The following is a 12,805-nucleotide window of genomic DNA, read 5'->3' as shown; positions in this document are numbered from 1 at the left end:
AAGCCCCATCTATATCTCCAGGATATCAGAAACCGAATCCTAACAATAATACCCCTAGAAAATCCAACTTGGAAATCATGATGGAAAACTTTATAGCTTCCCAACAACAAACCAATAAAGATTTCTTAAACCAGAACATACACACTGGCGAACAGCTTAAACAACTAGCAAGCAAAGTAGATGCCCTGGCTACCCATAACAAAATGCTGGAAACGCAAATATCTCAAGTAGCTCAACAACAAGCACCTACTGCTGCACCAACTGGTACATTCCCTGGACAGCCCCAACCCAATCCGAGAAGCCAAGCTCATGCAATTATATTGAGAAGTGGAACGGAAGTGGAAGGACCGTCTGACCCAAGGATAGAAAACCAAAACCCTAAGAAATCTACTGAGGAAAGTGAACCTAAGGAAAAGGAAGAGAGTAATAAGGAAACCCTAGAAAAGAAGGAACCTTATGTACCTCCACCACCTTACAAACCACCTATACCTTACCCTCAAAGGCTTGTTAAAACCAAAGATGTAGGCCAATTTAGAAAATTTGTTGATCTCCTTAAACAATTAAACGTTACAATTCCGTTTACCGAAGCTATCACGCAGATGCCCTCATATGCTAAATTCTTAAAAGAAATTCTTTCCAATAAGAGGAAACTTGAGGATAGCGAAACCGTTACACTCCCTGCCGAATGTAGCGCTATAATCCAAAACATGCCCCCTAAACTCAAGGATCCGGGTAGTTTCTCTATACCCTGTCACATAGGAAAATTTGTCATCGACAAAGCCTTATGCGATTTAGGAGCCGGAATTAGCGTTATGCCTTTATCCATATGTAAGAAACTGGAAATGGGAGAATTAAGACCGACCAAAATGTCTGTGCAATTAGCAGATCGTTCCATCAAATATCCTGTAGGAATCCTTGAAAACGTTCCCGTACGCATAGGTCAGTTTTACATTCCCACTGACTTCACAATTATGGACATTAGAGAAGATGATATGACACCTATTATACTAGGAAGACCATTCTTAGCAACTGCCGGTGCAATCATAGACGTAAAACGAGGACGACTCACCTTCGAAGTAGGTGAAGAGAAAATTGAATTCATTCTTTCCCAATTCTTGAAAGCACCTGCAATAGAAGATACATGTTACTTCATGGATATCATCGATGAATGCATAAAAGAAGCAGAGTCAGGAGAAGACAAATCATCAGACTATCTTTTAGAGGACAAATCTAAACAATGCCTAGCAATAACACCGGATCCTACGCAGTGTCTTAACAAACCAACCCCTGATTTGAAAACACTTCCCAAAAATCTGAGATATGAATTCCTAGACTTAGAACTTGAACGACCTGTGATAGTTAATGCAGATCTAGGAAGACTCGAAACAGAAAAACTCCTACATATCTTAAGAAAATATCCAACCGCACTAGGATACCACATCACCGATCTTAAAGGAATAAGCCCTTCTATTTGTATGCACCGCATCATGTTAGAAGAAAACTGTAAAACCTCTAGGGAACACCAGAGAAGACTAAATCCGATCCTAAGTGAGGTAGTAAAGAAAGAAATAACCAAGTTATTAGAAGCAGGTATTATATATCCTATATCTGATAGCAAATGGGTTAGTCCTGTACACGTTGTACCAAAGAAAGGAGGCATAACCGTTATTGAAAACGAAAAAGGAGAAACTATAACTAAACGAATCGAATCGGGATGGAGAATGTGCATTGATTATAGGAAACTAAACAAAGCAACCCGAAAAGATCATTTCCCTTTACCATTCATTGACCAGATGTTAGAACGATTAGCTAAACATTCACATTTCTGTTATTTAGACGGTTATTCAGGCTTCTTTCAAATACCAATTCACCCTGATGACCAGGAAAAGACAACATTCACATGCCCTTTTGGTACCTTCGCTTATAGACGAATGCCGTTTGGTCTGTGTAATGCCCCTGCAACTTTTCAAAGATGCATGATGGCAATATTCGCCGACTTTCTCGAAAACATCATGGAAGTATTTATGGATGACTTTTCTGTATACGGACAAAGTTTCGAAGAATGCCTTGAAAACCTGGAAAGAGTTCTGGAACGATGTGTAAAAGTAAACTTAGTACTTAATTGGGAAAAGTGCCACTTTATGGTACAAGAAGGCATTGTTTTAGGACACATCATCTCGAACAGAGGAATTGAAGTAGACAAAGCCAAAATAGAGGTAATCGAAAATCTTCAACCCCCAAGAACTGTGAGAGAAGTACGAAGCTTTTTAGGACACGCCGGTTTTTACTGACGATTCATCAAAGACTTCTCTAAGATAACTAAACCCTTAACCGGACTGTTGATGAAAGATGCTGAATTCATATTCGACGATAACTGTTTAAAAGCATTTCAAACTCTTAAACAAGCATTGATCTCCGCACCCATTATGCAGACACCAGACTGGAATGAACCATTCGAAATAATGTGCGATGCCAGTGATTATGCTGTAGGTGCTGTTTTAGGACAAAGAAAGGATAAAAAGCTTCACGTTATATATTACGCTAGCAGAACCCTGGATGAAGCACAGATGAATTATGCCACAACCGAGAAAGAACTCCTAGCAGTGGTATTTGCGCTAGATAAATTTCGTTCTTACCTGGTAGGAGCCAAAATAATAGTTTACACTGATCACGCTGCTATCAGGTACCTTTTAACAAAAAAAGATGCTAAACCTAGACTCCTAAGATGGATCTTGTTACTGCAAGAATTCGACTTAGAAATCAAGGACAAGAAAGGAACTGAAAACGTAGTAGCAGACCATCTCTCTAGACTTGAGAACCTTGAACCAGAAAGAACATCCATTAATGATGATTTCTCGTATGATAAACTCATAGCTACTTTGGAAGAGAACAACTCCGACATGCAAGTAGAAACCACCTTAGCTATATCTGTCATACCATGGTACGCTGATCTAGTCAATTATTTAGCTGCCGGAATAGTTCCACCTACTTTATCTTACCAGCAGAAGAAACGATTCTTCCACGACATAAAACACTATTACTGGGATGATCCCTTACTTTTCAAAAGAGGCCCCGATGGTATTTTTCGTCGATGTATACCCGAAGAAGAGGTAGAAAATATAATCCAACACTGTCACTCTGCGCCTTATGGCGGACACACAAGTACATCCAAGACCTGCTCTAAAATCCTACAAGCTGGCTTTTATTGGCCAACTATATGGAAGGACGTACATGCGGCTATTAAGGAGTGTGACAGATGTCAACGCACGGGAAACATATCTAGACGTGACGAGATGCCACAAAAAGGTATTTTGGAAGTAGAGATTTTTGACGTGTGGGGGATAGACTTCATGGGACCTTTCCCATCCTCTTTCGGTAACAAATACATACTCGTGGCAGTTGACTACGTATCAAAATGGATCGAAGCTATAGCTTCTCCAACAAATGACACCCGAGTAGTAACTAGACTCTTTAAAAATATAATATTTCCGAGATTTGGCATCCCAAGAATAGTAGTCAGTGATGGTGGATCACACTTTATATCCAAGGTACTCGAAAAACTACTACTTAAATATGGAGTGAGACATAGGATAGCAACACCTTACCACCCTCAAACCAGTGGACAAGTGGAAGTATCTAACAGAGAAATCAAGCAGATACTAGAAAAAACGGTCGCCACTTCAAGGAAAGATTGGTCATTGAAATTACCAGAAGCTTTATGGGCATACCGAACTGCTTATAAAACTCCCATAGGGACGACCCCATTTAAGCTCATTTATGGAAAATCCTATCACCTCCCGGTAGAATTAGAACATAAAGCCTATTGGGCTATTAGAAATTTAAATTTGAATTATAAAGCCGCCGGTGAAAAGAGAATCCTTGACATAAACGAATTAGAGGAACTCAGAAGAGACGCCTATGAAAATGCCAAAATCTATAAAGAAAGAACAAAACAATGGCATGACAAGCGTATATCAAGGAAAATCTTCAAGCAAGGCGACGCAGTACTTTTATTTAACTCTAGACTAAAGTTATTCCCGGGAAAACTACGATCCAGATGGTCAGGACCTTTTCATATCACTAAAATCTTTCCCAGTGGAGCGGTAGAAATAAAAGGACAATCTACAGAACCGTTCACCGTAAACGGGCAACGTCTGAAACATTATCACTATGCGGAAACCAACGAGGATTCGCAGATTCTACACTTAGACGAAACGCCCCCAGGACTCATAGACTATATTTAACAGTTTTTTTTGTCGAGCTTGCGACATTTAAACAAAGCGCTTAGTGGGAGACAACCCACAAATTAATTTGTTATTTTATTATTCTATTATTATTATCAATTCCCTATTTTTCTCTTAATTATTTCTTTTAATTTCTATTTAGTATTCATTATTGATTTATTCAAAAAGAAAAAATATATATATATATATATATATATATATATATATAATAATAATAATAATTCTTTTCATCTTTCGGCATTTGGCCAAATCCTGACTTAAACTCATGTTTCTTTTCTCTAGCTAACACTAACCAGATGGGACATTCTGATCGTATGGGTATCAAGTTCAGAGGAATGGCTCAGAAACGAAAGTTTGAAGAACTAGCCGCTAGAGAGATGCTACCTAGTTTATATGCTGATGATTGGGCTATGACTGCCCTTGGACTGAGACAGAGTGTCCTGTTTTTGCTGAATCAGATAGGATGGGAAACCTCCCCTATCCTGAGACATTTCACCACCTACCGGAGACTCACACTAGAATTCCTTAGTTCATTAATCTATCTACCTAGCCATGGAAAAGGAATTAGCAGAGGTTTTATCCAGTTCAGAATGTTCAATATGGAGTACCAATTTAATATTAGAGACTTCACCAACCTTTTGGGTTTTCCTACCTCCTTTGATACATTCACTGTAAGCCAGGAGGAACTTTTTGAATATAGAGAGCTTGAACACTTTTGGGGTAAGCTGACTGGAAATGATGAGCCCGAGGAACATGAGTTTCTCTCTGGAAACATACATAACCCGACTTTTCGCTATTTCCATAAGATCCTGACCCACACTTTATTTGGGAAGAAGCCAAATAGTACTTCAGTTTCACGTGATGAACTCTTCATCATATTTTGTGCTTCCCAGAACCGTCCAGTAAACGGTGCTACTTTTATGTTAGCTAATTTGGACCACCTTATCCAGGATGAGCGAGCACCCATTAGAATAGGCGGTTTGATCACTATGATAGGTAATGCTATTGGATTACGTCAGCCTATGCTTGACCTTAGCCCTTTTTGTGGCATTACTACTATGAGTATACCTTTCCTCTTCAACACTATGTTTATAGCAAACATAGGGTCTGATGAGTTCGAGCTTATTATTGATAACCAGGTTCTCTGCCTATTCACCATGCCCGATCCTAGAACTAGTGTTCACAATCAAAGGAACTGGCTCTATAATCTGAATGAAACCCCAACTCCTGCTGGATCCACTGAATCCATCCAGGACTATGAGATTTGTGATGACTATGAGCACTATGTTGACCATACCTCTCTTGCTGAATCTGACCCTCAGACACCTTCCGGCTACTATGATATTGATCCTCCCCCTCAGCCTGCCCTGACCGAAGAATCAGCCATGCCTGATCTCCGACATCATATGCCAGGAACAGATATTAAAACCGTCATTGAAGCCTTGATGTCAGAACAAGACGCCCTCAGGGAAGATTTCCACAGCTTGAGACTTGAAACCCTAGAATACATGAGCAGCACGGCAAGTCAGTTACGTATGTTACGGCATCATGTTAACTCTTTTGCTCCTCCGGCCAGAGATCCGAAGATAGATGGAATTTAGTTATTTTTCTTTCTAAGTTATTTAGTTTTAGGCTAGATTTTTCATTAATGTTATTTGAATTCATGTTTATTTCTATTTCATTTCATTATTTTCCTTCCCTGTAATACATTATGATCATTTTTATTGAAGCTGTTTAGTTAATTTTATTATGCAATGGCTATTATGCTCTACTGTTGTTACCTATTATTATTATACAAAGCAAGTAAGCGTGCACAATACATTAAAACTGCAGACTAAAAATGATCATAAGCAAAATGAAACATTAAAATACGCTACCAAAGTAATTCTACTGAAGCCTTGCCAAAAAGGACTGTGTGACGAGCGTCACACACTCCATGACGAACGGCACGCAAAACGCCTGTTACGAACGTCACAGCCTTGTGACGAGCGTAACGCCCCTCAGACATGTGAACGTTAGGGAGCCGTTGGAGACGAACGTTACACTTTAATTTTTACCTTCCCCATTCATTTTTTCGTTTACCACACTTAATTACTCTTCAACCACTTTTTCTTTCTACCTTCCAATCCTTCTCCTATAAATACCTACCAAAACTTCCTTCATTCACCACAAAACAATTCTCTCATATCAAATACATTTCTTTTTCTTTCCAAATCATCCCTTCAAAAATTCATCACAATGGCGGGAAATCAAAATTTCGGAAATATCATCTTCCGATCCGGAGATGACAACTATCAGCAAGAGCAATTCGAGCGCTTCCAGCAGCGAGGCGTCGCTTCCACCAGGTACCCCGATTTAACTTGTTTACAACAATTAGGCTTACTCCAAGGTATCGAGTGGATGCTCCGTAAAGCCGATTTAACCTTCCTTTGCACTCATAACCAACCCACCTACCCTTCCCTAACCTTAGAATTCCTAAGTTCTTACGACTACACCACTCCCGCCGGTGAGGGTGAATTTCTGACCGGTACCGCAACCTTCCGCATGTTTAACACCGAGTACTCTCTAACCCAAAACCAATTGAGTACCATGCTACAATTTACCACAGAAGGCCAAGTCTACCCCAGAATCCCTCCCGACCTAAACTGGAAACAGTTGGCGTTTTTGACCTTTTTAAGAAAATTTCCGGTATAGAGACCTACAACTGGGAAGAACTCCTTCTCTCCCACATCCATAACCCCACCATCCGTTATTTTCTCCGTATCTTGCAAAACACAGTTTTTGGTAGACCAAACAACAGTAAGGTCAACTCAAAGGAGTTATTTTTCCTCCAGTGCGTCTTCGAACCGCAAGCCCAGGTAAACGCCGCCTCCTTTCTCTTTCATCATATCCGCACCTTATGTGCTAGAGGCCGGCAACCCTTTATAATTGGTGGATTAATAACCTCCATAGCACTTGGCCTGAACCTAGGGGATAGACTCCAAACTTTAGAATCCCTACCTCCCCTGTCTATGGATATCAACTATTGCCGTTCTAGCCGCCTGATTAAAAACAGAGTAGGCGGAGGCTATTATCTTATGGTGAACAACCAAGCAGTCCCGAGTGTTGTGCTACCCAATACCACCCTAACTGATGTCACAAACCCCGACCGCCACCTCTACGATCTTAGCGCTCCTGAAACCACCGAGCCTTCACAAACAAACCAGCAAACTGATGAGTTTGAAGAAATGGAACAAGGTGACCATCCGCCAACACAACAATCAGTCCCGCTCAACCCTTCCCGTAATGCAGCCGGCCCATCCTCCCAACGTCGTCGACGAAGAAGGCCTGCGACCAACGACGACATTATGGATGCTATTGATGGCATGCAGGCACAGAATGCAGAGATGATGCAGATGATGCGTCAAATGCAACAGCAACAGGACGCTCGGAATGCCATAACCGACCAGCGGTTTACTGAATTGTTCAGCAGGTTCGACAACTTAGACATACGTCAAAGATCACCAGGTCCAAGAACCAGAGGCGGTAGGCAGCCTTAGTTATATTTCCTTTTTCTTTTCATTTCCATTTTGTATTTCTTTCCCTTAAAACATTGAGGACAATGTTTAGTTTAAGTATGGGGGGGAAACAATATTCTTTCCATTCTCATTTTTCAAGTATGTACTCTCCCTTTCATCGTTATTTCCCTTTTTTTCCCTATAAAAAAAAAAAAAAAAAAATTATTTTAAGTTAAGTTCCTAAGTGTGAAAAATTTTCTATTATCTATTCCCCTCAATTTTCTTGAGCCATAACAAAAATTTTTTAACACACCCAATAAGTATAAAGGTTGCTTACTTTATAAAACTTGAGTGAAATCAAAACAAAATCATTACCATAACAACGCTCTGAGAACCTCAATATGTTAAAGCAGGATAAGTACCTATTATACCGATTCCTTGAACTTTTAGTTCTATGGCAACCCCAAGTAGTTTATACAGAAGTCAGCACCATCTTAATAGCAAACTACGTGGAGGGCCGATGAATATAAGTGAATGATCCCCAAAGTAACCTAAGATATATAAATATATCAAGAAATGCACTAAGTAAATTAGGTGATCCTTACCAGATCATTTAATCTAAAGGTTGCAGATCATGCAAAAGCACAATACGAAAGATCCATTATGAGTTGGTTCAGCAGGTATCTGGTGCTGAACTTGGTAGGGCGGACTACGGTTCGATCCCCCGCAATTTGCAATGGGCTGAATGATGAAGTTATCCGACTTATGTACCAGAACTTCTAGCTAAAAGCGGATCATAATCACTAACCGGTTACTCCACTATGTGCGCGAAAAGATAAAGGGCTTAATGTGATTTCGCTAGAATGAAAGCGGGTGAAATAAGACTAAAGGAACCAGGATAGCTATCCTAGGGTACTTGAACTGATTGGCATAAAGTAGGGTTATCTAAGTTGTAACGGTAGTTGTTGATGTCAAGATTAAACTCGAGTCCTCCTAAACAAAAATCCATTTGCAACCTAGTACGAATTGATGTGTGCTTTGAAATTTCATCTGGCTAAAACTTTTAACAAGTTCTATACTGAATTTTGCTTGAGGACAAGCAAAGATTTAAGTATGGGGGAGTTTGATAACATGAAATTATATCACATTTGAAGACTTAATTCAATTAGATTATATTATCATTTACTTTAATTTATCCCATTTTATCAGATATTATGCAGTATTTCTTTTCTATTTATGTCAGGTATCCATTTTGAAGCAAAAGTGAAAAAGGGAAGAAAAGGAGGTGTAGAAAGGAGTAAAAAGGAAACAAATATCAAAGACCAAGCCCAGCCCAAAAGAAAGCGCACGTTGTGCCTGTGACGGGCGTCACAAGGGTTGTGACGAGCGTCACACTAGAAGCATCCCTGTGACGAGCGTCACACATGGTGTGACGAGCGTCACACCATTCCACTAGCTTTTTGGCGCAAGTCACGCTCTCAGAAGAATTGAAGAAGAACGTTGAGAGAGTTCGTGTCCTATGCCCACGCCGTGTATTTAGCCATGCTGAAGACTCGTGGGAAACGGAAGGCAGTTACCAAGGCTATTATAAATAGCCATCTCACAAACCTAAAAAAGTCTCAGTTTTTGCACGCTCAGTTTGCCGAAGCTCTGCCAAATTTTCTTTTCACGCCTTTGCTTATTTTTCTTCCTTTCCAGCAACTTAGCATTGTTTATTTTATTTATTTCTTTTGCAAGATTTACATTCTTTTTCCCTTGCAAATTTACCTTTCCAGTTTTAGCTTTTAGATATTTTTCGCATAATAGTTTCTACACCGGAAACTATTGTGCAACTTTATACCGGATTTAACCTTACGTTATATTCCAGTTTTATTTCCTTGATTTAATTTACTGTCTAATTGAAGAATCCAAGAACAAATCCTACCGGCTTGTGGTGGAGTGTTCAAGACCATTGTATTACGCATTCAGGTTCTTTAATTGTTATTTAATTTTTAATGTTTTATTCTATTGTTTATTCATATTGCCTGCCTGGAATGAGTCTGTTTATGCATGATATAAATTCTTATTTATTTAGCATGTCTGGCTAATTTGCCTAGGTATCGGTATGTAAAGTAAGCAGAATAAGGGATCGAGACTGAGTCGGTCTACCTAAACTTAAAATCAAAATCAATCTTTTTACGGTCTCAACTTACAGGTTTAATAACAAGATTTTTTACAAAAGTAAAAGACATAAAGAAGTTAAAATCAATAGAGCGAGAGTTTGAGATTTTAACTGGACAGTGTAAGTTAGGCATTAATTCTAGATCAGGGCGAGAGCAAGTTTTAGAGTTAATTAAATTCTGACCTTTTCCAAAAAGTATTTTTAAAGATTGAATGTGAGGACGAGAGTTAAGCATTTGGATTTAATTATATAACCTAAGTCAACAGAGCGAGAGTTTGAGATAAGGGTGTTTAAAACGGTCAGTATTTTCTTAAAAAGAGTTTCTGCAACTTTATTGTTTTCAAAATATGGTTTTTGACTTAATTATAAGTGACAGCAACATTAATATAAAATCATGGTTTATTCAACAGAGCGAGAGTTTGAGATAGAACCTTTAACCAATAAAGTTAACCGAAACGATTCATTTTAAAACCAAGAAACCGACAAAGACTTGATTCCCTAGTTTTGACGAACTACATACCGATATCCGTTTTATTAATATTTAATCTAGATATTAGTTTAGCTCTTAGTTTTTCCCCAAACAATCAAACATTTTCACCTTAGATTTACGTAGTAACCTTAGATAACGGTATATCGATTCATAAGTCCCTGTGGGATCGATATCTTTTAAAACTACGCGATAGAACTGTGCACTTGCAGTTTGTATCCCATTCTCGACTCACCCAGTCGTACGATCATCAAACACTTGGTGTGCATAAACACTCCAAGTGATATTTGTGTTGAGTAAGTAATTCAAATTGATCTAGTACAATATACTATTGTACTTTGGATTCAAAAACAAAGTTTTAATCTCTTACTCAACTTATATCAATGTTTGGTAAAATTGCTTAAACTAAAATCACTTAATTTTTAAGCTGAAAAACAATTATGCAGAAAATTAAAGAAGACAGAGATTTGATGAGGCAGTTCCCCCGCCGTCCTCGCTTCGGGGTACGTCTGCCCTCAATTCTAAACTTAGAATTGAGATGATTTAATTAGATATCACCTGTAGAATTTAACCGTTTATACAAGGATTGCAAAGCAAGTAAACAACAGAACTCTCAAGATGTTGAATGTTGCTTCCTATCCTTGTTCCTTGATTCAAGATGAATCAAGACCTTCGATCGTTGTTGCTAGACCTCCGATTCCATCCCCTTTGTTGAAGAACCTTCCGTTCTTCAAACCCTCGGCCCGGCTGATCTCAACCACAATGAATCGAACCCGAATCCTTCTCTTCAATATCACCGAATCCTCTACTAGACTCATGAAGACTTTCTCTTCTCAATCACCTTCGCTCAGCTGAATATTGATGAAGCAATTCGTCCAAAAACCCCAAAACACAAACCGGTCTTGGAAGACAAAACCCTAACGGTTTTATTCAAGAAAGAACCTGCCACAAGCTTCAACCCGAACCGGATTCTCTAATCTCAGCTTTGAACCTTATCACCTTTAACCGAACACGAAGCACATTAAAAATGGTTGTGTGTAGTTGATGTGTTGTGAGATGTTGAAGATGAATATGATGAATCTTGGACACCTATTTCACTCTTTCTTGTTTCCTTGAACACTTGAAATCAATTTGACAAATGTTAGTTGATAAAATTGATTTGATTTCTATTTATAGTAACTAGCTAACCAACAAGAAAAACAGCTTTTCAAACATTGGAAAATACTCAGAAAACTGAGTTTACACACGAGCGGTCGACCATAGGTCGGCGTGCGCTGACCCGTGGGAAGTGCGCCGACCCCTATGGTCGACTCAGGCATTCCATGAGTTGACCCATGGCCAATTGAACTGTGCCATGCGCCGACCTGTGGTCGACTCAAGCATTCCATGAGCTGACCCGTGGTCAACTGAACTGTGCCATGCGCCGACCTATGGTCGACTCAAGCAATCATGAGCTGACCAGTCACCAACTGGTCTGTGTTATGCGCCGACCCGTGGTTCATGTGTTGACCCGTATGGTCGACTCAAAACCTGCACATCTGCACAATTTCATATTTTTGTGATTTTCATGCATTTTGTCATGATCACATCTTTTCCACATATGTTGTACGAAGTATGGCAGTATTAGATGAGTATAGAAAAGGATATGTTGCATTTGTTTTGTAGAAGAGGAATCGACAATGCCAATTCATCCATGGTGGTCATTTGTCATCATCGAAACCTGTGATTATATGTTTTATGACACTTTTGCCTTTACATGTCAGCCTCCCTGAAGGGGAGAGTCAAGCCATGGTTGCCAAACAGCCAACACGGCATGTCGTGTTTGTCATACCCCAATTTTGTCCGACCATTTGTGGTTTACCCATGAGATCTCTTTGTTTCAAAGGCCCATTTGCATAAGTGTGTTCATAATCTAAAATGTGGTTTGAATCTTTTTACATTACTAATCCAAAACTTATTTTCTTATTAGTAAGTATTAAGAGTCATGTTATTATTTCTATGATCACTATTTATTAGTCCATTTACACACCCCAAATATTTATGCCAAGTTCTAAGTCTTTCATAGGTTCCTAAATTAAATTTGTTTTTTTAAGTTAGAATTGTGTTGCTTTTTAAATTAAATCACTATATTTGGTTTCTTTGTACCTAAGTTAGAATTGTGTTGTTTTTTAAATTAAATCACTATATTTGGTTTCTTTGTATCTAAGTTAGAACTGTGTTGTTTTTAAATTAAATCACTACATTTGGTTTCTTTGTACCTAAGTTAGAATTATGTTGTTTTTTAAAATTAAATCACTATATTTGGTTTCTTTGTACCTAGGTTAGAATTGTGTGGTTTTTTAAATTAAGTCACTATATTTGGTTTCTCTGTACCTAAGTTAAAAGTGTGTTGTTTTTAAAAGTTGAAATTGCATTG

The 12,805-nt window shown here is 38.8% G+C and overlaps 1 protein-coding gene across 1 annotated transcript; it reads left to right on the top strand.

The window, feature by feature from the left end:
* Window positions 1-470: 470 nt before the first annotated feature.
* On the top strand, window positions 471-1,142 carry LOC127108054 (uncharacterized; the record flags this gene model as incomplete). Its single annotated transcript, XM_051045414.1, has 2 exons — window positions 471-611; window positions 657-1,142. Coding segments are annotated over 2 exons (627 nt in total), but the record flags the coding sequence as incomplete, so codon positions are not given.
* Window positions 1,143-12,805: the final 11,663 nt, after the last annotated feature.

Source organism: Lathyrus oleraceus, chromosome 7 (assembly GCF_024323335.1).
Source record: "Lathyrus oleraceus cultivar Zhongwan6 chromosome 7, CAAS_Psat_ZW6_1.0, whole genome shotgun sequence".
Taxonomy (NCBI): domain Eukaryota; kingdom Viridiplantae; phylum Streptophyta; class Magnoliopsida; order Fabales; family Fabaceae; genus Lathyrus; species Lathyrus oleraceus.
Note: the sequence above shows the minus strand (reverse complement) of the source record. Positions and strands in the feature narration are given on the sequence as shown.